Source organism: Herpailurus yagouaroundi, unplaced genomic scaffold (assembly GCF_014898765.1).
Source record: "Herpailurus yagouaroundi ecotype Mexico unplaced genomic scaffold, PumYag 200, whole genome shotgun sequence".
Lineage (NCBI taxonomy): Eukaryota > Metazoa > Chordata > Mammalia > Carnivora > Felidae > Herpailurus > Herpailurus yagouaroundi.
Genome location: NW_024412431.1, coordinates 1,133,105 through 1,156,197, shown reverse-complemented (window position 1 = coordinate 1,156,197; position 23,093 = coordinate 1,133,105). Strand labels below are relative to the sequence as shown.

Below are 23,093 nucleotides of genomic sequence, written 5' to 3'. Positions count from 1 at the left end.
AATAAACTTGTTCTCGGTTCTAGTGGGAGGGGCATTCCCTGCGCCCACAGGTCTCGGTCCCTTTAAGGCGTCGCCAAACCGCGTAACCGGCTGCGCCAGACAGTGGACCCTTGGTGGGGGGCGGGGCTGCGGGGCGCCCTGTGGTGAATGATTTAAAGGGGCCGCGCCTGCGGCGCCGGGCGGAAAGCTACCGGTGTTGGCGCAGAGTGGAGCCTGGCTGCGGCCCCCTGGGTGAGTCCGGGTTTTCGTCGCCCCCGCAGACGCGTCCCTTCCGGGATCGTTAGCGAGACCTTGATTTTCCTAAGATCTCTCCTCCGATTTCTGGTAGTCCCAGGCTCTCTTATGTTCCCATCCCCCTCCTCCCCCAGTTCCCGGCAGGTGTTTCCACGCGGGTAGCTGGGTGTGCGCTAGGGTGAAAGGGCCCTAGTTCTCCGTAAATTTTCCATGTAGTCTCTAAAGGACCCAGTGACTCCCCCAAGTTTACGTTAGTACTCCAGCCGTGCCAGAAACATTCTCATTCCCTCAGAAAAGCCCCAGTAATATTCCAGCGTTCATCTCGAGGCCGGTTCTCTAGCTCAAACGACCGCTGGGACGTGCCCATCCAGCTCCCAGTTTCCCCAGTAACAGTCCTGTATTCCTGGGAATCTAGGCAACTTTACAGTGACCCCCGGTAATTCCAGCATCCTGGTTTCGTCTCAGTAATGGCGCCAGCATCGTTCCCAAAGTTCCAGTGATGCTCCACACTGTCAGAGACCCCATAACTTTATTAATGCGTGACAGTAAAGCTCCAACATCAGCCAGGAACACCTTGTGACCCCGCCCCACTCCGAGCATCTCGGGATCCTTCCGAGACCTCGACATCACCCCAGGACCCCTTGTGTGGTAGTTTGCCGGCAGCACTCCCAGCGCCCCGGCCTGTGGGTTTCCGGAGGGGCAGGTTTAGGTCAGAAGCCAGTCGTCTCCTCGACCCCCATGGCTTGAAGACCCCAGTTTCCCTGGGAAGGTCCATCCAGCCTTCGCAGGGGGGTGCGGCCTAGCGTCTGCTGGGTCAGAATTGGTCAATCCCGCAGGGAAGAAGCCAGGAAGGGGCCACTCGCGGGAGGAAGTCGGTCCTCTTGGGCGCCCGTGCAGTGGCTGCTGACTGGGTGTCTGGCAGGCTGCCCTTTAGCCCCAGGGTGGGGCTCTACCGCTGGGGCGTCTGCCGGCCCAGCGTATGGGTGACGGGAGCCGGGCGGGGAACCAGGGACCCCCCCCCCCCTCCCTAGCCCGGGACTCGAGGTCCACCTGCACCACTTCTCTGCTCTTCAGTGCCCCTCCAGCTGTCCTCTGGCCAGCAACGCCATCCAGGTGGCCCGTACGAAAGGGGCAAGGTTCATGGTAAGGAGCAGGGCTTGCGGCAGGGGAGAGGGGGGCCCAGAGCGACGACTTGCACCGGTTCCTTCTACTTCGTATTCCCTAGGACTCAGGGCTACCAGACCTGCCTCCCAGTCTGAAGCAACTGATGGAGGCTCCGCTGCAAACCGGAATGGTAAGGGTTGGAGAGGTGTGGCGCTGCGGGAACTACAATTCCCGAAATGCTCAGCGCTCATCGCGGTCCCGTGAGACCTTGGTTACGCCTGTTCTGGCGGAACTACGTTTCCCGGCGTGCACCGCGGGCCGCGGAGCCGCCGGAAAAGAGTTGCGCCCCCGGGGAGGGAGTAGCACCGGCCCATTCTGCAGATGGGGGCATCGAGTCACGGGCCGTCTGTGACCTCCTCGGGGGCCGGGGACTTGGCGGAGTGGGATGGGGACGGGGGCGTCCCGGCCTCCGTGGAGGGCTCGGCAGGCCGGATATGCGATGCGCAGCCAGTGCCCTTCATCCCGCAGGTGCTGGGCGTGATGATTGGGGCTGGAGTCGCGGTGCTGGTCACTGCCGTATTCATCCTCCTGCTGGTGCGGAGACTGCGAGTGCAGAGTGAGGACCCGGAGGGCCCCTCCGGGGAGGCTGCGGCGTAGGGAGCTGAAACGTCCGGGGTCCTGAGGCAGTAGAGATGGGACTTACGGGAGTCTCCAGGCAGGGTCCTCATCTCTGGTCGCGTGGAGTCTGCGCGGAGCTCAGAGTGCTTCTCTCCCCACTTATCCCCAGAGACTCCAGCCCCGGATGGTCCCAGGTATCGATTCCGGAAGAGGGACAAAGTGCTTTTCTATGGTCGGAAGATTATGCGGAAGGTGAGTCTAGGACCTCCTGGGGTCCTTGCCGACCACACAGAGGTTCTACCCTTTCCCTCTTGCACCGCTTAGTAAGCCCGCCCTCCTTGAGTAAGCGTCTCTGGATCTGGTCCCTTCTCCCCTTAGGTCTGAACTGGCAGTTCACCCATCCCCCATCCTTAATTCTCCTAGGTATCACAATCCACTTCCTCCCTGGTGGATGCTTCCGTCTCCACCACTTCCCGGCCACGCATGAAGAAGAAACTTAAGATGCTCAACATTGCCAAGAAGTAAGGCTGTACTGGGTGTACCTGGCGCTGGGGGACCATCTCAGGGACCTTTTGAGTAATCAGCCCACAGCAAAGGGCCTATCTAAGGGTTCTTTGAACCCCACGGACTCAGAGGGGCTATCTCAGAGCTCTCCCACACCAGACAGGCTGTCTGTGGTGTCTCTGTGCCCTGAGGGCTCTCTCAGCTATGTTCCCCTACCACAGGGGTGTCTGTGAGCCCATTACCTCCAGCCCATATCTCAGACACTTTATAATACATGTAGGGGTCTGCCTCCTGGTTTGCCGTGTGGGCTAGTTCATGGGTCTCCCCACCCAAGAAGTGATTCATTGGGGTTCACTCAGGTGTTTCTGTGACCTGCTGGAGGGGCTGTCTCTAGCTTTTGCGTTCTGGGGGTATCTCTGCAATTTCTCTCCGTCAAAAAGCATCTTTCTATGTTGCCTGCCTTAGAGTTCTTCCCACACTAAGGAGGCTGTCTTAAGCATTTCTGTACCGCCAGGAGTTATTTCAAGAATCTTCTTGCTTTAAGAAGCATAGGAGGGCATGTCAGGGGCCCATGTCATCAGCAAAGGGCTATCTCAGAGTCTGTGAGAAAGGCCCTCCCAGGGATCTTTCTAAGTTGGAAGCTGGCTCTGAGGTCGGTCTCCTGACATCATGGAATATACCTGAAGGTCTGTTTTGAGGGCGTCATCCCAGGGCTGTTCATGATCAACAGTTGTGTTATCACACAGCTTTTTAGGGCTTGAGAAGCAGCGGGTAGCTTTAGATTCTCTGTGGTCAGTTGAGGGTTTATATCTCGTGTGTGTTTATGTCGCGGGGGTGGTCTCAGTGTGTGCATACCCTTAAGGAGCTACACTGATGTCATGACCTTCAGAGGGCATCTCAGCTCTCTGTGAACTGGGTACGGGCTAGCCCAAGATCTCTCTGATCAGAAAAGGAGCCATGTCTGGATTTCTCTGTATCATGGAGTTTAATTCAGAGGTCTGGTCATACTAAAGGGTCTATGTCAGGAGTCTTGTGACCAGGGGAGGGATCATCTCAGTAGTAACTGTGCTTTGCCAGGAAGAGTTCTCCCAGGTCTATGGTTAGCAGAGGAGCTATATCTGTACTCTCCACACATGATGAGAGCTATTTCAGGAGTCGTGACCATCAAAGGCGTCATCTCAGGGTTCTTGATATCTGGGCATAAGGGCTAGCTCAGGGATCTTTGCAAAGATCAAAACAGTTGTACCGGGGGGTGACTGGGTGGCTCAGTCGGTTAAGCGTCCGGCTTCGGCTGAGGTCATGATCTCGCGGTCCGTGGGTTCGAGCCCCGCGTCGGGCTCTGTGCTGACCGCTCAGAGCCTGGAGCCTGTTTCGGATTCTGTGTCTCCCTCTCTCTCTCTGACCCTCCCCCATTCATGCTTTGTCTCTTTCTGTCTCAAAAATAAATAAACGTTAAAAAAAAAAATTTAAAAAAAAAAAAACAACAAAACAGTCGTACCGGGGGTCTCCTCATATGATGGAAGCCACCCCAGAGATCTGTTTGCATTAGAGAGATTATGTCAGGGTCTAGTCTGTGCTGAGAAAGATGGTCTCAGGGTCCCATGACGAACAGAGGTGCTATTTTGGGGGCAGCCCGTATCTTACGTCAGGGATCTGCCTAACTATAGGTTCCATCTCAGAAGCTTACAATTAGTGAAGGAGTAATCAGCAAATTCATTTTGTGAGGGATCAGATCAGTAAACATTTTAGGCCTTACAGGTCATACAATCGTTACAATTACTTAACTTAGCTGTTGAGCCGAAGTAGCCGCAGGTAATATGTAAACGAACGTAAATGAAAGTGAATTGCGAGTGTGCCGATAAAACTTTATTTACACAAGTGGGTAGTAGGCCAGAGTTTGCTGATCCCTGTCTTTTGTGATTTGGGGGAAAGGCTGTGTGGAGTCTCAGGTCTGCCCGAGCCCTCTCCCTACCCGCCCCCTGCACCCTTCTCTTCCCACCAGGATCCTGCGCATCCAAAAAGAGGCCCCGACATTGCAACGGAAGGAGCCCCCGCCCGCGGTGCTTGAAGCTGACTTGACGGAGGGTGACCTGGCTAACTCCCACCTGCCCTCCGAGGTGCTCTACATGCTCAAGAATGTCCGGTCAGTGTTGGGGTACAGGCGGGGGGCTGCAGAGCTGGGGGCTCACCTGACCTCCTGCATTCCTCCTTCTCCTCCTCCCTCCCCCATCCAACAGGGTGCTGGGCCACTTCGAGAAGCCGCTCTTCCTGGAGCTCTGCCGACACATGGTCTTCCAGCGGCTCAGCCAGGGTGACTACGTCTTCCGGCCAGGCCAGCCGGATGCCAGTATCTATGTGGTGCAGGATGGGCTGCTGGAGCTCTGTCTGCCAGGGCCTGTGAGTGGACCACCCAAGGGGGCACCAGAGGGAGATGGGCAGGGGGAATGGGCACTGGTTATCGGGATGGGCATTGCTGTCAGTCAGCAGGGTAGTAGTCTTCTGAGATGTGCGGGCAGGAGTTGGGAATGAATGCCCAAAGCTGTCGGGGTGGTCTACATCGTCAGCAGTCACAGTTAGTGATGCCTAGGAAATGGATGCTGGTCAAAGATTTGGTGGGTGCCGGGATCGGGATGTCAGTGATCACTGGGTGGTGAGGTCGAGAGCCAGGGGTGTGGTCAGGAGGTGGAATGCCTGTTGGCAGGGTGGGGACAGCCGTGGTCAGCCCCCCACTCCCCTCCCGGTGTCTCAGGACGGGAAGGAGTGTGTGGTGAAGGAAGTGGTCCCTGGGGACAGTGTCAACAGCCTCCTGAGCATCCTGGACGTCATCACCGTGAGTGGTCGATCTTGGGGGGCGAGGAGGCTGGCTGTGAGGACAAAGTCGGAGGGCTGGTTTGGAGAGGGTCGTCTCAGGGACGCCAATCCCTGATAGTTCCCTCGGGTGCCGCCAGTGTTCTCAAGGCACTGGCATTGGGAAGGACTGGGGGAGCGGGAAGGGGGCTCAGCCCCTGATCTTGAGTCTCCTCGTTCCCCCGCGCCCCCAGGGCCACCAGCACCCCCAGCGCACTGTGTCCGCCCGGGCGGCCCGAGACTCCACGGTGCTGCGGCTGCCAGTGGAGGCCTTCTCTGCCGTGTTCACCAAGTACCCCGAGAGCTTGGTGCGGGTGGTGCAGGTCAGCGGGCCCTCTGCCTCCCTCCACCTACCCGACCGCCACGGGCACCTGTGGGCTGGGACTCGGCAGCCAACAGGTGCTCAAGCTGTGGGCCCTGAGCAGGCAGAGCTCCAGGGGGGCCCTGTCCCCTCCCTCCAGCTGTCTCCACACCTGCTCCCCCCCATCTTCTGCCACCTGATTGTGGGTTTCTCCCTGGCTGGCCCTCTGCCCCGGGTCAGCCCCTCACTGCTGAGCCGACCTGAACCTTCCCTCCACTCCAGCCCCGTAATGCTTCCTCCCAGCCTTCCTGTTATCCAGCTCTTGTCCCGCAGTGTCTCACCTCCAGTTTTCTCCCCGGCCCCGCCCCCTCTGACCACGCCCCTGCAGATTATCATGGTGAGGCTGCAGCGGGTTACCTTCCTGGCGCTCCACAACTACCTGGGTCTGACCAATGAGCTCTTCAGCCACGTGAGTTGTGCCGGGAGCACAGGGAACACGGGGCTGGGGGTGGGACGCGTGCCTCCCAGGTGGTACCACCAGGGTGCTCTCTGTCCCCAGGAGATCCAGCCCCTGCGCCTCTTCCCCAGCCCTGGCCTCCCAGCCCGCACCAGCCCCGTGCGTGGCTCCAAGCGGGTGGTCAGCGCCTCCGCCACTGAGGAGCCAAGGGAGACTCCCGGCCGGCCACCTGACCCCACTGGGGCCCCGCTGCCTGGACCTGCAGGTATCGCAGAGGACCCCAGCCCTCTCCCGGGGACCCCTTAGCTGGATACCCAGGTCTGACTCCTGTCCGGTCCCCTAGGGATCCCTAGCCTCAGGGAGCCATCAGAATCGCTTTCCTAGTTCCCTGCCGCATCATCCTAGCTTCAGGCGTGGTGGCTCTGAGGGGCCGGAGCCTGAACACGTGTCTCTCGCAGGGGACCCGGTGAAGCCCACCTCCCTGGAGGCCCCCTCCGCCCCGCTGCTGAGTCGCTGCATCTCCCTGCCAGTGGACATCTCAGGTTTGGGGCGCCGGAGGGGAGCGGGGGAGGCCATCAGGCTTCTGGGTTGAATGTAGGGGTCCCGGTCTTGATTTTCCCCATCTGTGAAGTGAGAATACTGGCAGCACTCGCGTGGCTTTTTGGCGGGTAATCACTGAGGTGGTTAAGAAGGATTCTGCGGCAGGGAGTGGTCACGGAGTAGTCCTGTCTGCACAGAGACGGGATTCGGCACATAAGTCAAGTGTGGTCACTCGCGTCTTTGTTGTTTTTGTAAAATGCCTCCTGCTCACGGCAGGCTTGCAGGGTGGCCCCCGCTCGGACTTTGACATGGCGTATGAGCGTGGCCGGATCTCCGTGTCCCTGCAGGAAGAGGCTTCAGGGGGGCCCCAGGCGGCTCCGGCTCGGGTGAGGCCTTGCCCTCTCCCCCACCTCGCCCCAGCGCCCTCCCGGGACCCCAGCCTGGTGCACGGTGGCGTCCTCGGGAGGAGGTCAGGTGGGAGCACGGAGGTCACAGGCCCTGTCCCATGCAGACCCCCACTCAGGAGCCCCGGGAGCAGCCAGCGGGTGCCTGTGAGCACAGCTTCTGTGAGGAGGAGTTGGCCACGGGGGGTTGCCCCTTCGGGCCCTACCAGGGACGCCAGACAAGCAGCATCTTTGAGGCGGCGAAGCGGGAACTGGCCAAACTGATGCGGATCGAGGTGGGCGGCCGCGGGGTCCTGGGGCACGTGAGGTGGAGGGTCGGGGTGGGGGAGGGGCCGGACAGGCCCATCTCAACCCCGCTTTCCCTCCAGGACCCTTCCCTCCTCAACAGCCGGGTCCTGCTCCATCATGCCAAAGCTGGCACCGTCATCGCCCGCCAGGGGGACCAGGTGAGGCTAACTCCTGGTCTCTAATGCAGCTCTGACCCCAGACCTCTTTCTGACCCTTGATCCTTGCCCTTTGACCCTGTATGAAGATCCCCGAGTATGTGATTTCCGCCTCTGATCCACTTAAGATCTACTATGACCCTGATCCCTGTGTCCTCTGGACCTATCGACCTTTCTTTTCCAACCCTTGAACCTTTTATCATAGGACCCCCGACCCCTAGATCTCTCTTACCTGCCCCGGCCTGTCCTATGACTTGTATTTTCTGACCTTTCCGTTCCGCAGTATACGCTCACATCCTGTGTGCCTCTTGTCCTGGGCCCCTGCTGGGGTGGGTATGCGATAAGTGTGTGTGGATCAGAATCTGGACCCAGAGGCTGTGAACCAGCCCCTGGAGCTGGATTTCAGTGCTTCCTGGTAGCACCCAGCAAGTGTAGGAAAGCGTATCGCAGGAGTCCCTCTGGTGTGCACGTGGGGAAACTGAGGCCTAGTCATGATTTCACAGTCCAGAAGCCAGGAGGAGGAGGAGGAGGAGGGTTCTGGACTGAGGGGGCCAGAGTTGCAATCAGACTCTGCCCTGACTCCCTCTGTGACTTTGGGCATGTCATCGGAAAAGTTCTCCGCTTCCTCATCCACAGGATGGGGTGATAATGGTAATTACCTGCTAGAGTTGTCATGAGGGATAAAGAATAGTTCTGAACCTGAGGTGTTCAAGGGTGACAGGCCCAGGGGAGGGGGCGGAGCAGCTCATGGGGAGATTGGGGGGGGGGTGACAGGACTCAGGCACTGAGACTGCAACCCCACTTCAGGGGAGGGCCAGGGGGGCCCCAGGCTTGGGGAGGGGGGTGTGGATTTGGGGGTGGCCCACCTGCTACCGGCTGAGATCCTGTTCTGTCACTTGACCTGTTGGTTGAGCAGATGCCTCGAGCTGCTCATTGCAAGGTTGGACTCCTTTCTACAGAGGAAATTGGGTGCGGCTTTCGCAATCTGGGGCTGAGGAAGTGTGGTCACACCGCAGCTCTTGTGGGGGGCCCCCGGGCACTGCTTATCTGCGAGACGAGGGAGCTCAACCCAGTCCCAGCTGGCCTGCTAATGGACCAGACTGGTCTACAACCATGCGAGGCTCCTGGTGGGGGGGGGGGGGGGCGCTTCAGAACTTTGTCAGGGATGTTAATCTGCTGTGTCTCTCTCCCTCCAGAAATTCATACCACTGGTTTGCAAATGGGGGCATTTTTACCCCCCAGGGGACATTTGCCAGTGTTGCGACATTTTTTATTGACTTGGGAGGGTGCTACTGGCATCTAGTGGGTGAAGGCCAGACATGCAAGAATGCACAGGACAGTCCCCCCCCACCCCCCAGCAGATTTATCCAGTCCCGAGGTTATGAAACTCTCCTTTACACAGGTATTGCCCAAAGTGTGCTTCTTGGAACACCTGTATTACTTACAAACAAGGGATCTGTGCTCAAACAGGTTTCTGGAATGTTGGCTATTTAATCCCTTTGTGGAAGCTCTATTAGCATATTCAAGGCTCTGAGAAGTCCTGCAGTGAAGAGACTTGCTTCCCAATCTGATGACAAAATGGCAGATTAATTTAGCAACCCCCATTATATCCCAAACCGAATCTGGAAATTCTCTTAGAGGGTTCCAGCAGGTGTGTGTGTGTCCTGGGACTGCAGAGGCAGGAGATACCGGTAAGGCCCCTGCCCTTGGGAAAACCCACAGTTCTGACAGACCTTGCGTTCAAAGGAATTACACCAGTTCTTGTAAAATCGTGTGCTTAGTGCATACACATAAAAGATGTTTTTGCCTTTACAAAATCTGGCTTAGGCAGGGTAGCACCTCTGAGGAAGCAACCTCCAGCTAAGGAGGAAGGAGGGGGAGGAATTAATTATGGGCAAGGGGCAGAAAAGAGCTTTGTAGGCAGAGGGAAAGCTTGTGCAAATGTCCTGTGGTAGAAATAGGATATTTGACCTCTAGGAGACAAAAGGAGGTCAACAGAGATGCAGTGGAACAAGGGAACTGGGAGCAAAGTATATATATATTTGGGGATAGTTTTTTTGACATGTAATTCACATACTATGCAATTCACGCATTTAAAGATAAGTCTGTGGTTTTTAGGACATTCACAGAGTTGTGCAACCATCAACACTATCAAATTTTTTAATGACTTTCTTTTTAAAATTTATTTATTTATTTTGAGAGCACACAAGCAGGGTGGGGGCAGAGAGAGAGAGAACCCTGGGCAGGCTATCAGCTCAGAGCCCCACACGGTGCTCAAACTCACGAACTGTGAGATCGTGACCTGAGCCGAAATCAAGAGTCGGACGCTTAACCCACTGAGCCACCCCAGGCGCCCCGTAGACTGCTTTTAACTTTTGCCAGACTGTTTTCCAAAGCGGCTGCTCTGTTTTTACCTTCCCACCAGCAGTGGGTGACAGTTGTAGTTTCTCTGCATCCTCTCTAACACATTTTGATTCTAGTCATCCCAGTGTGTGCAGTAGCGTCTCGTGGTTGTGTTTTTTGTGTTGAGAGAGAGCGCGTGCACGAACGACTGGGAGACGGGCAGAGGGAGAGAGCGTCTCAAGCAGGCTCCATGCTTAGATCAGAGCCCAATGCGGGACCTGATCCCACGACTCCAGGATCATGACCTGAGCTGGAATCAAGAATCAGACAGTCAACCAACTGAGCCACCCAGGTGCCCCTCATGGTTTTGATTTGAATTTCCCTAGTGATCGATGATTTTGATCATCTTCTCATGTGCTTATTGGCCATTTGTCTACCTTCTTTGGGGAAGTGTCTATTCTGAGACTTTGACCATTTTTTTTAAATTGAGTCATTTGTCTTTTTGTTATTGAGTTGTAAGAATTCTTTATGTATTCCAGATACAAGACCCTTAGGAGATATGGGATTTGCAAGTATTTTCTCCCAGTCTCTGGGTTGTCCTTTCAGTTTCTTGAATCAGTGTCCTTTGAAACTCAGAGTTTTTCATTTTGATTAAGTCCGACTTATCAAGTTTGTGTTGTTGCTCATATTTTTGGTGTCATATCTAAGGATTCCTCACCAAATTCAGAGTCACAAAGACTGAGCCCTATATTTGCTTCTATGAGTTTTACAGTTTTACCTTTTACCTCCATGTCTTTTTTGATCCATTTCTATATGGTGTGAGGTAAGGGTCCAAATTTATTCTTCCATGGGCTAACTAGTTGCCCTGCGTAAACTCAGAGGGTTTAAGCTCAGCCATGCCACACCTCTCCATAGCCCTTGCAGCCTCTTGCTGGCTATGTTGGAGAGAATTTATGGAGCTTGGGGCACCTGGCTGGCTCAGTCGGTTGAGCATGGGACTCTTGATCTCAGGATCATGAGTTGAACCCCGTGTTGGGCATAGAGATTATTTAAAAAAAAAAAAATCTCATGGGTGCCTGGGTGGCTCAGTCAGTTAAGAGCCCGACTCTTGATTTCAGCTCAGGTCATGATCTCATGGTCTCATGGTCTGTGGGTATTGAGCTCCGTGCTGACAGCAAGGAACCTGCTTGGGATTCTCTCTCCCACTCTCTCTGCCTCTTCCCTGACTGTGCACGCTCTCGCTCTCAAAATAAACTTTTTTTCAAAAAATCTTCAAAAAAGAATTTATGGGCCTTAATCTGGTCTCAGATTTTGTTAATCCGTTACTAATGGCTACCGTGGGTGCCCAATGGAAATTAGATATGTTGTGCAGCTCAGAGCGCTGCAGAGCGTTTCCTCCCTCCTTTAACTTTTCCTTCCTTAACTTTTCCTCGGGGTGCACTGAGCTTAGTTGGGGGTGGGAGTGTTGCCCCTGTGCCCATCTCTGCCTCTGCCCCCAGGACGTGAGCCTGCACTTTGTGCTGTGGGGCTGCCTGCACGTGTATCAGCGCATGATCGACAAGGCGGAGGACGTGTGCCTGTTCGTGGCACAACCCGGAGAGCTGGTGGGTCAGCTGGCAGTGCTCACCGGGGAGCCCCTTATCTTCACACTGAGAGCCCAGCGAGACTGCACCTTCCTGAGGATCTCTAAGTCTGACTTCTATGAGTATGGCGGGAGGCCCCCCCAGTGTTGGGGTGGGTGTGGCACTTGGAGGGCCCGACTTGACCCCATTGTGCTGGGGCAGAGCCCCCGCCCCCATGCCCGGCGCCTTTCCCCGGACAGCTTTGAGCCCTCTGGACAGCTTTGAGCCCTCTGCTCCCACCACCAGGCCATCACAGGCCCTCTCCACTTCCCAAGGACATTCCCTTCCAGCTCCCGTCCCCCAGCTCACGCACTGCCCACTGTCCCCTGTAGGATCATGCGCGCACAGCCCAGTGTGGTGCTGAGCGCCGCGCACACGGTGGCCGCGAGGATGTCGCCCTTCGTGCGCCAGATGGACTTTGCCATCGACTGGACGGCGGTGGAGGCCGGACGCGCTTTGTACAGGTGCAGCTCAGGCCTTGCCTAGGACGCAGCCCCTACCCCGTGGCAGCCCCCACCCCGTCTCACCCGCTCCCCATCCCAGGCAGGGCGACCGCTCCGACTGCACCTACATCGTGCTCAATGGGCGGCTGCGCAGCGTCATCCAGCGCGGCAGTGGCAAGAAGGAGCTGGTGGGCGAGTACGGCCGCGGCGACCTCATTGGCGTGGTAAGCAACCCCCCCCCCCTCGCTCCTCCCAACAAACACGGCGTCCCAGGTAGTCTGATGGGACGGTGATGGCAGCTCCCTTCCGTGGGCGGGAGGAGGGGGCGACTTCTTGGGGTGGGGAGTCTTCATGGGTCTCCTCCCCAGACTTCTATCAGAAGAGGAGACTACCCCCCCACCCCCGGCCGACCCCTGCCGCATGGGTCCCTCTCCCCGACGTTCTAATGAGTCGTGGGGCCTGATCTTCCATCCCATATCGGAGGACCGTCGGGGCAGGGCCGGACCGCCTCCTCTCTGCACCCACGGTCGGCTTCCCCTTTCCTACCCGGGACCTCCCGGCTCAAGCAGCCCTGGTCACGCACGCGGTCCCCCAGGTGGAGGCGCTGACACGACAGCCTCGTGCCACGACGGTGCACGCGGTGCGCGACACGGAGCTGGCCAAACTCCCCGAGGGCACCCTGGGCCACATCAAACGTCGTTACCCGCAGGTGCTGCTGGGTGCTGTGCGGGCTGGCCTCCTTAATGGAGGGGAGGGCCCGAGGGGGCAGGGCCTAATGGGGGTGGGGGATAGAGCCCTAGGGAGGAGGTGGAAACCCCCCCAGTAAGAGCAGGGCTCTTTGGGGTCGGGCCCGGGTAAGGGGTACGCAGGCAACCGAGTAGGAGGAGGGAAAAGTTGCCCCTCTCGTCTCACTGGAACGCCGCTTTCCCACGCCCAGGTCGTAACCCGCCTCATCCACCTGCTAAGCCAGAAAATTTTGGGGAATTTGCAGCAGCTGCAAGGACCCTTCCCGGGTGAGAGCCGGCAGCCCCGGGAATGCTGGGGGATGTAGTCGTAAGCCTAGAACACGCCGGGAGAGGGAGCCCTAAGCCCTGGGCATGCTGGGAGATGGAGTCGGGCGTAGAAACCACGCTCCGGGTGGGGCTTGAAGCGGGGAGGGGGGGAATCTGATGGATTTCCGGTGCCTGCTGTGGGGGCGGGGAGGGGGATGGAGTTCGGGTTCCTGGGCAGGCCGGAAACGGAGACCTAGACCCCCGGCCATGCTTTTAATGGAATCTAAAGTGTCGGCAGTGCTGACGGGCAGAGTCTTTAGAGGCAAGCTGGGTTGTGGGTGTCCGGGCCTACGGGGCGGGCTAGGGACCACTTCTTGAGCCCACTGTAGAGGGAGTCCTTAAAGGAGTATGCTGGGAAATGAAGTCCGTCGGGGTGGGGGGTGGGGTCAAGGGTCTTGTTGGGGAGTGGCTTCTGAAGTGACGGGCAAGCTGGAAGGTGTGGTTCTCTGTTCCAGCGTTTGCTGGGAGGTGTGGTTCCTTGAGTTAGGGTCCTTCGGGGAATGGAGTCGGGTAACAGGCATGTGGGAGTATGGGGCTGAGATTCTCTGTGAGGGCAAGCCGACCCTGGATCAGCCCAGCAACCTCTACGCCTGCCCTTCTTTATCCCCAGGGTCTTCTTAGAAGGCCCCTTCGGCCTTGATGCCTGGATGGGGGATGGGCAGTGGTGACCCTTGGCTAAGAACCGCCCCCACGCCCAGGGTCTTTCCTGACATTTTTCCCCCTGTCTTGGCCCATGTATACAAATGCCCATTCACCTGCATCAGGCCATCCGTCCACCCTTGTCACAATTCTGGGACAATCGCAGGGGCAGAAACGTCAAGATTTCAGACCCTGAGAGTCTCTCTGTTGATGAAATACAGAAAAGTTTTCCAGGGAGCACCTAACGTCCTAGGCACTGTGCTGGGCACGGGAGTGGGGAGAGTGCATAGGCAGACAAAGCTTCTAAAAGGGCTTACAGCTCGACAAGCGAGGTATTTTCATGTTTATTTAATTAATTAGTTAATTAATTTAGAGAGAGACAGAGTTTGAGCAGGGTAGGGACAGAAAGAGAGATAGACAGAGTCCAAGGCAGGCTCCAGGCTCTGAGCTGTCCGCACAGAGCCCGATGCGGGGCTCAAACTCACCAACCGGGAGATCATGACCTGAGCCACAGCTGAGGCTTAACTGACTGAGCCACCCAGGCGCCCCACAAGCGAGGTATTTGAAAAACACAAAGAAAAGGCCTGATGTCACAAGCTGATACATACAGTGAAGAAAACAAAACATCTTGATGGAATGTGACTAGCGGAGGGAGGGCGGCCTTTCTGAGGACTATGAGCTGAGACTTGACAAATAAGATAGGGCCCGGAGGGGAACTAGGAAGACCCACACAGGATTTGGGGGCTTTGGACCGCTTCACGGATGAAAGGGAGCGAGTGGGAGAAATGGAGGCCGGGGCCTGGAGCCTGGGAGGGGCATTTAAGCTTATTCAGACTAGGGAAGCATCTGGAGGGGAGGAGGCAGTGAGAGGTCCAGGCAAGAGAGAGGGTTTCGTGGCTTGGTGTAGGAGGTTAGTGGAGAAACTGAGAAGCAAGTGGATGTTTCTGCCTAGTTTTGCGTTTAAGTCCCTTCAGTGGACAGAGGCACCAAGGCCAGAATGGGGTGGGGGCACGGATCCGTCCATGCAGACACATAATGTAGAGTTATGTGATGGATCCTGTTGAGGAGATTAGGCCCCAAATCGAAGTTCACACGGGTAGGTCTTATCAAGACGGGGGACGGGGTGAGGCTGAGGGACCAGCACCGAAGCCGTTACCTTTGCTGTGGCTTCACCAGGCCTCAGCTAGGGGTTGAGTGAGGGGCCAGGATTTCTGAGGAGGAGGAGGAGACAGGTCTACCCTCCGGACACGATTGCACAACAAATCTCTACTCGGGACTCAGCAGGCTCGGGACTCGGCGTCCCCCCTCACTCGGAACTTACCAACCCAGCCAGCAACTTGGCAACCGTGGCGGTCCTGCCAGTGTGCGCCGAGGTGCCCATGGTGGCTTTCACCCTGGAGCTGCAGCATGCTCTGCAAGCGATTGGTCAGTCGGGGAAAGGGGCGTGGCTAGAGGCCATTGGGCGGGGCGGGGCGCACGTGGGCGGAGCATTGGCCAGTGAGGGCGGGGTGGACCCGGCAGTGGGGGGGGGGGGTATTCTCTTATAGGAGAGCCTCCCTGCCCCCCCACCACTCCCCGCAACCCTGCGCCCCTCTCTCTTGGCCTGGATTCCTAACTTCATGCTCACCCATCCCCAGGTCCAACCCTTCTCCTCAACAGTGACATCATCCGGGCCCGCCTAGGGGCTTCTGCCCTGGATAGGTATGTGTTTGGGGTTTGAGGACGTGGGGATGGACTTGAAGCCCAGAATTCTTTCAATTCTGGTTGAGTTCTGGGCCGTGAACCAAGGAGCATGCGCCCCATCCTCCGGTCAATGGGAGCCCGTGGATTGAATCGCCCCTGGAGGGTGCGGATGCAGGGGTCTAAGATCCCCTCCAACCCGGAATGGAGCTGCATGGTTTCCGGGAGGTGTGGGACCCCTGACCAGCCCCCAGGATGGCTCACCCCCAACCCCTGTCCCAGCATCCAAGAATTCCGGCTGTCAGGGTGGCTGGCCCAGCAGGAGGATGCCCACCGCATAGTGCTGTACCAGACTGACGCGTCGCTGACACCCTGGACTGTGCGCTGCCTACGCCAGGCCGACTGCATCCTCATCGTGGGCCTGGGTGACCAGGAGCCCACTCTTGGCCAGGTCCGGAGACCGCACACAGTGACCCCGCCCTCCCGTGCCTGCGCCGGGCCCCGCACACCCTCACCGTGGGGCTAGGCGAGCGGGGACCCAAGCTCAGCCCGGGGGAGGGGGGGGGGCGGGGAGGAAATGACCCACGATTAGTGACTTCCATCCTCCGCTACCCCACAGCTGGAGCAGATGCTGGAGAACACGGCAGTGCGCGCCCTCAAGCAGCTGGTGCTGCTGCACCGGGAGGAGGGCGCGGGCCCCACGCGCACCGTCGAGTGGCTCAACATGCGGAGCTGGTGCTCGGGGCACTTGCATCTGCGCTGTCCACGCCGCCTCTTCTCTCGCCGCAGCCCAGCCAAGTTGGTGAGGGCTGCACTTGGAGAGGGGCCCCGCGGGAGGCGGGAGGGGGCGGGGGGGGGGGGTGTGGAGCACCCTAGGGGCGGGGCCTAGGGGCTGTGGGGGCGGAGCGGTGCCGCGGAGGCCCAGGTACCGCCTCCTACACCCCATCCTCATGCGTCGCCTCTCTCTCCCCCGCGCCCCCCGCCCCCTGCATCCCAGCACGAGCTCTATGAGAAGGTTTTCTCGAGGCGCGCGGACCGGCACAGCGACTTTTCCCGCCTGGCGCGGGTGCTCACAGGCAACACCATCGCCCTGGTGCTGGGCGGGGGCGGTGCCAGGTGAGGGGTGGGGCTTGTCCTGAAGGGTGGGGTTGCGGTGCCTGGGGGGTGGGGCTTGTTCCCTGGGAGCCCTCCCATAGGGATGGGGCTGGCGCTTGCTGGTGTCCTGGGGAGATGGGAGAAGGGGAGTCCTTGGTGGGGGGGCGGGGGTGGGAGATCTCCAGGGAGTCCCTGGGTGTTCTCCCCTTTGCAGGGGCTGCTCACACATCGGCGTGCTGAAGGCATTGGAGGAGGCAGGGGTCCCCGTCGACCTGGTGGGCGGCACATCTATCGGCTCCTTCATCGGTGCCCTGTACGCTGAGGAGCGAAGCGCCAGCCGCACTAAGCAGCGGGCCCGGGAGTGGGCCAAGGTGTGTGTTGGGGGGGGGGGAGGAAGGAGGGGGGGAAGGAGGGGTGGGGGACAGGCCCACCCCCACCGACCGCAGGAGGAGCACCCTGAAACCTGACCCCAAAGGGTTCCTGAGCCCTTTCTGCCCTTTTCCTGACTTAATTTGTAAACCCCACTTGGACCCCAATAGCGGATTTCTCCAGGACCTTGTGACCTCCTGGTTAGTGACCTGGCCCTCAGCTGGAGCCAGTCAGGGCCCTCTGTGACCCCCTTGTTAGTGACCCCGCGCGACTCCCGTTTGACCCCCACTGGCCTCCTTGCCCCTAGAACATGACTTCGGTGGTGGAGCCGGTGCTGGACCTCACGTACCCCGTCACCTCCATGTTCACCGGGTCGGCCTTCAACCGCGGCATTCACCGCGTCTTCCAGGACAAGCAGATCGAGGTGTGCCCTCCTCCCTTGCCTGCCCTGCCCCTGCTGCTCCCTGCGGGAGCCCCCACTCCTCTGCCACCCTGGTCCCTGTCCCCACAGGACCTGTGGCTGCCGTACTTCAACGTGACCACGGACATCACCGCCTCAGCCATGCGCGTCCACAAAGATGGTGGGTGCCCCCAGCCGGCCCCACGACAACCTCTGTGGCCATGTCGGGAGGGGGTGCAGGGAGGGCAGCTGAGCATCTGGGACATTGTTAACATGAGTGACCGTCCGCCCCGGCCTGAGGGCCGAGCACTAACCACCACCCACTAATGCCCCGGAGGCCCCAGGTATGTCTGTCCTCAGGGGTGGGGGGCTGGAAGGCTAGTCAGGCCCCTCACCCCCTCACCGCCGTCCCCGCAGGCTGCGTGTGGCGTTACGTCCGGGCCAGCGCCTCCTACTGTCCCTACCTGCCCCCACTCTGCGACCCCAAGGACGGGCACCTGCTGGTGGATGGGTGCTACGTCAACAACGTGCCAGGTCAGCGAGCCCACCGGGCTGGCCGGGCCTCCGAGCATGTCTGAGCGTGTCTGTGCGTGTCTGTGTCTGTGTGTCCCGCCGGGCAGGCTCCCTGTGGCGATACGTACGCGCCAGCATGACGCTGTCGGGCTACCTGCCCCCGCTGTGCGACCCGAAGGACGGGCACCTCCTCATGGACGGCGGCTACATCAACAACCTGCCAGGCAAGTGGCTGCCCCCTCACTCCCACGCAGAAGCGCGCGCAGCACACGCGTGAGCAGGTGGGCCCACGTGCAGGCACACAGACAGGCGCCCGGGAGGCCACGCCCTCGCACGCCCGTCCCTCCACGCTGCCGCAGACACACACGAGCGCACACGCACAGATGGCGGGCACCCGTGCGACCGAGTGAAGCTCTCACGCTCACCTGCTGACCTCACCCGCGCCGATGGCAGGCGGCCGGCTGTGCAGTTCGACGTCTCACATACCCCGAAGCGAGCGCATACGAACAGACGCGTGGGCTAGGTACACGCGCGCTCCCGGGGCCCGCAGGCCGAGTTGGGGGGGGTCAGCAGACGACAGTGAATCCGGGCCCCCCGGCCTGATTTCGCAAATGAAATCACACAGCCACGCCCAGTCGTTCACGCTCCGTCTCGTGGCCGCTCCGTGCCGCCGTGGCAGAGTCGCGCGCGGTTGTGACGGAGACCACGTGGCTGCAGAGCCAGGGTTGTTTTCTCTGTGGCCCCTTACGGGAAACGTTGGCAAACCCCCGCCATCGGTGCTCTGCACAGACGCACAGCCTAATAGCCACACGCACGTGAGCAGGTGTGCACAGATCCGTAGGTGCACAGGCGCTAGGAGACTTGCGAGGGCCGTCCAGGTGGGTGCACAGAGACGTCGACACACGCCGAGGTGTGCGTGCTCACACACACACACACACACACACACACAGGAGACACACACAGGTGGCAGGCGTGTGCAGGCTCGTGCAGGCGCACGGACGTGGGCACGTGTTCTGAGACACACAAACAAGCTCGTGAGGGACTCAGGCAAAGTCTGATGGAGACTCAGGTCTCTTTCCTGGCTGCAGGACCCTGTCCCCATCCCCCCAGGCCTTCCCAGACCCACTCGGGGACGCTCAGTGGGACACACGGACGTGGAAACACAGACCCACAGACACACCGGCCTCCTCACTGGGCCATCACCCGCCCTTCACCCCTCTGCCCTGTTTCTCTGAACCTCCTTGTTCCTGTTCATTGTTCTCTGTCCCTGTCTCAGCCCCAGATCTCCCCCCAGATCCTCTCTCCCTCCGAATCTCTGATATCTCTGCCCAGAAAATCTCTGTTGCTGTCTCTGCATCTCTGCATGTCTCTCCCTTGTGGTTTGACGTCCACGCGTCTCCGTGTCTGTTTTCTTGCCCCTTGGTCTTCCAGCCTCTGTGACTCTATCTTCCTGCCTCTCCGTTTCCTGGTGTCCTCACCACCCTGTCTCTCCTTATCACTCCCTACACACCTCTGCCCCCCCCCCCCCCCACGTGTCTGACTTTGTGTTTCCTCCCCAGCGACGTTGTCTGTACCTCCATCTTCTCCAGCCCTCTGGCCCCACTTCCCCAGACCTAAAAGCTCCACCGTCTGACCCTACGTCCTCAATGTCACGGGCATCAATGCCCATGCCCTTTGCATACCGGCTTGTTGTTTGCATGGTTTTCGTGTGTGACCTTTTGCATGATGGTGTTTGTGGGACTGGGTTGAGCTTCCCTACCCTGGGCTCTGGCGGGGAGCCACCTGCTGACCGCCCCCGGCCCCACAGCGGACATCGCCCGCAGCATGGGTGCCAAGACGGTCATCGCCATCGATGTGGGGAGCCAGGATGAGACGGACCTCAGTACCTACGGGGACAGCCTGTCTGGCTGGTGGCTGCTGTGGAAGCGGCTAAACCCCTGGACAGACAAGATCAAGGTTCCAGACATGGCTGAGATCCAGTCTCGCCTGGCCTACGTGTCCTGCGTGCGGCAGCTGGAGGTTGTTAAGTCCAGCTCCTACTGCGAGTACCTGCGCCCGCCCATCGACTGCTTCAAGACCATGGACTTCGGGAAGTTCGACCAGATCTATGTGAGCGGGTGGGAGCGGCATGGTGCCTGTATGGTGGGCTGACAGAGCTTTACTACTTAGAGCCCAGAGCAACATGAGGGGAAGGATTCTAGGGCTCCGTTCCCAGATGGGATCTGTGAGGAACAGAACGGTAATTGATTTGTGATGTCTGCAGTGCGTGTGGCAAGGGAATGTGGCTGTGCATGTGCCATGTAAGAAGTAAGATTCCCGTTATGTGCCAGCTGCACTGCCTGAAGCACTGTCTAGCGATTTCTAAAGCCATTTTCTGCATCGGTGGGAATGAGAACATTGGTCAGTTTGTAACGTTTGCCACAAGCATGGGAGAGGTGTGGAGCAGTGCATATGTCACCTGCCACTGACCTGAAAAATATGTCCTAGCCCATGCTAGCTGAAATTGACTGGGAGCTGCTGACCAGAGCCCTGAGTAAAAAAGCCTGACCCCCTTTATGGGCTCACTAGGAAAGCGTGCCGTGATGGATTGGTGACGTCTGTCACGGGCACGGGAGATGGTGATATCTACAGACGTATTGCATTTTTGCAGACCTTGAAATAAGCTTACACAACATCATCTCAGGCCATTCGGTACTTGGCACACTGCACAGGGCTGAGTGGGAAAGAACATAGATTGATTGGTAATGTCTGACAGGCACAGGATGAGATGATTGGTAATGTCTGACGGGCACAGGATGAGAAGCGTGGGGACAAGTGTGCGACCTATGGCTGGCTCTGAAATAGGTTTAGTCTCAAATGCCAGCTCCCCCAGAGCATCAGGCTGTTGAGAGGCCAAGGAAAGGTCAACAGAACAGAGCTGAGGAGAGAAGGGGAGGCAGAGAAGACCGTTAGGGGAGTGGGGTTTGCGGGCATGGCCTCAGCCTTCTTGCCTCCTGCAGGATGTGGGCTACCAGTACGGGAAGGCTGTGTTTGGGGGCTGGAGCAGGGGCGACATCATTGAGAAGATGCTCACGGACCGGCGGTCTGCTGACCTCAATGAGAGCCGCCGTGCGGATGTAAGCCCGCGACCTACCCCAGTGGGGCCACTCTTAAAACTAGATTACCCCAACCCGTCTCAGGTGACCACAGACCTCCTTGGATTTAGCTGAGACCCTCAGACCAGAGAACTCCCCCTAGGATCTTCGGGCCCCCAAAACACCACAGGCCCTGATGCTCCAGGATCCCACAGAGTCCCCGAGACCTTCACTTAAACCTGCACTCCACAGGTGTTGGCCTTCCCCAGCTCTGGCTTCACCGACTTGGCAGAGATCGTGTCCCGGATTGAGCCCCCCACGAGCTACGTTTCCGACGGCTGTGCTGATGGTGAGGGGCCCAGGTCACTCCTAGGAGGGTGGGGCTGGGCCTGGGATTGGTGGGCCCCTGGCCCCACACCTCACCTTGCTCCCTGATTCCAGGAGAGGAGTCGGATTGCCTGACAGAGTACGAGGAAGATGCAGGGCCTGACTGCTCGCGGGACGAAGGGGGCTCTCCTGAGGGCGCCAGCCCCAGCACCGCCTCTGAGATGGTGAGAGCGAGTGGCCCAGGCCCTCCCCAAGGTGGGGTGACACGGCTGATGCATGCCGAGCGGCGTGCACCAGCATCCCGGGCTCTGTGATACGTGTTGATATGTGTGTGTGACACTCCTGTCCCCTTAGGAGGAGGAGAAGTCAATTCTCCGGCACCGGCGCTGCCCGCCCCCGGACCCTCCCAGCTCGGCTGTGGATGCCTGAGGACCTCGAGAGGGTCCCCTGGGGCTGGGCTGGGGGCGAGCCCTGTGGGAGTGGCTCATTCCCTCTCTGCCTGCTGCTATGCCTGCGACCCTCCTGGGTCCCCCTTGATCCCAGCGCCCAGGGCGCACACACTGGACTGCCCTGCCCCCGAGGGGAGGGACAGCACTGCACTGAGGACCCTCGATCAGTTACTCCCAATAAACCCTCCCCTCTTGGAAGTGGCCTCATGTCATCTTTGGGTGCAGGGGGCACCTTGCCCCACCTTCCACGACTGAGATGGCTGGAGCTGGGGCCGAGACAGCTTTGAGCTTGTCACAGCCCCCGCCCCTGCTGCCCCCTTGCCCAGCCTCAGGCCCAGCTTCCCCGAGGGCTCTCAGAATTCACAGGACCTCCGAATACCACAGGCAACCCCCAGGGATCACAGGTGTTCTTGGGTGCCCACCTTGGCACCCCTTATTTTCACCCTGCCCTTGACTGGTCCTACTGTGTACACGTGCTTTGTGTGCTACGTGTGCCTACTGTGTGCGCAACAGAGCCTGGCTCCCAAAGGATGCCCTGTGCAAATACGCAGGCACACGTGGGCGCACATGCGTGCACGGAGCTCACAAACTTTCAGAGACTCCCAGGCATGACCCTACTGTGTGTTCAGCTGAGGCTGCACAGAATGAGCCAGTCCCGACGGCGCGCAGAGACCTGTCCCCAGGGGTTCTCAGTCACCGTCTTGGTGTGTCTAGACTGTGGAGCCGAACTGCTTGGTGTGAGGCCCCAGGCTGGCTTCTTACTGGTGGCCTCAGGCTTGTGGCTGAGCCTCACCTGCTCCACCTGTGAAGTGACGCTGGTAGTAAGTGCCCCATCAGATGCCACTGCTACTGTCACTACAGCTGTCGCTCCTGGGCTCTAGCCTGGGCCTGAGCCCGGGCCCGGGCCCCTCGAGGCTCCCAGCCGGCGCCCCTACTGTGTGCTGAAGGCCTTTTGGGGGCTCCCAGTCACTGCCTTTACCACATGCCGTTAAGTGCAAAATTCGGTGGCACCGTTGTGCAGCCATCCCCACCGTCCCCCTCGAGAACTTTCTCACCCGAAACTGAAACTCCACCCCAATTAAGCACTGACTCCCCCTTGCCCAGCCCCAGCACCCACCAGCTACTTTCTGTCTCTATGGGTTTGACTCCTCCAGGGACCTCATATAAATGAAATCAGATAGTATTTGTCCTTCGGTGTGACTGACTTCTTTCGTTAAGTATGACGCCCTCAAGTGTCATCCGTGTAGCAGGCATCAGAACGTCCTTCCTTTTTAAGACTGAATGATATTCCGTTGTACGGATGGATCACGTCTTGTTCATTTGTTTACCTGTCAGTGGATGCTCCTGGCTGCTTCCACCTTGGGGGCGTTGTGAGCAACGGTGCCGTGAACACGGGTGTACACATATCTCTGCTTTCACTTCCGCTGAGTGTGGACCCAGAAGTGGCATTGCCGCGTCATACGGTCATGCTCGGTTTAACTTTTTGAGGAACTGCCACACTCTTCCTCATGGTGGCTATACCACTTGACCTTCCCACCAGCAACACACTGGCCTTGGGAGGTTTTTGAGTGGGGAATAGTCAGATCTGTGTTTCCAGAAGGGGATGGCTCACAAGGGACCGAGGAGAGATGACTG

At 58.7% G+C, this 23,093-nt stretch overlaps 1 protein-coding gene across 7 annotated transcripts; it reads left to right on the top strand.

Moving 5' to 3' along the window:
- The first annotated feature begins 106 nt into the window (after positions 1-106).
- On the top strand, positions 107-22,641 carry PNPLA6 (patatin like domain 6, lysophospholipase). Of its 7 annotated transcripts, none has more exons than XM_040449779.1 (35): positions 107-231; positions 1,309-1,377; positions 1,460-1,528; positions 1,867-1,954; positions 2,126-2,208; positions 2,380-2,477; positions 4,463-4,603; positions 4,698-4,857; positions 5,210-5,290; positions 5,502-5,630; positions 5,997-6,077; positions 6,168-6,330; positions 6,524-6,607; positions 6,882-6,991; positions 7,117-7,284; positions 7,378-7,455; positions 11,295-11,500; positions 11,750-11,881; positions 11,961-12,084; positions 12,456-12,569; positions 12,798-12,873; positions 14,833-14,976; positions 15,189-15,252; positions 15,514-15,682; positions 15,851-16,033; positions 16,229-16,347; positions 16,541-16,697; positions 17,003-17,119; positions 17,207-17,276; positions 17,716-17,832; positions 19,416-19,717; positions 20,608-20,724; positions 20,935-21,031; positions 21,124-21,233; positions 21,364-22,641. In XM_040449779.1, exons 2-35 carry the CDS (start codon positions 1,375-1,377, stop codon positions 21,436-21,438), a joined length of 4,029 nt encoding a protein of 1,342 aa, XP_040305713.1. In that variant the 5' UTR covers positions 107-231; positions 1,309-1,374; the 3' UTR covers positions 21,439-22,641. The 7 variants fall into 7 exon arrangements, with proteins under 7 accessions (XP_040305713.1, XP_040305715.1, XP_040305714.1 ...); XM_040449781.1 differs by having other exon boundaries at positions 108-231; positions 14,836-14,976; positions 21,364-21,656; XM_040449780.1 differs by lacking the exon at positions 107-231 and having other exon boundaries at positions 1,102-1,377.
- The last annotated feature ends 452 nt before the right edge of the window (positions 22,642-23,093 follow it).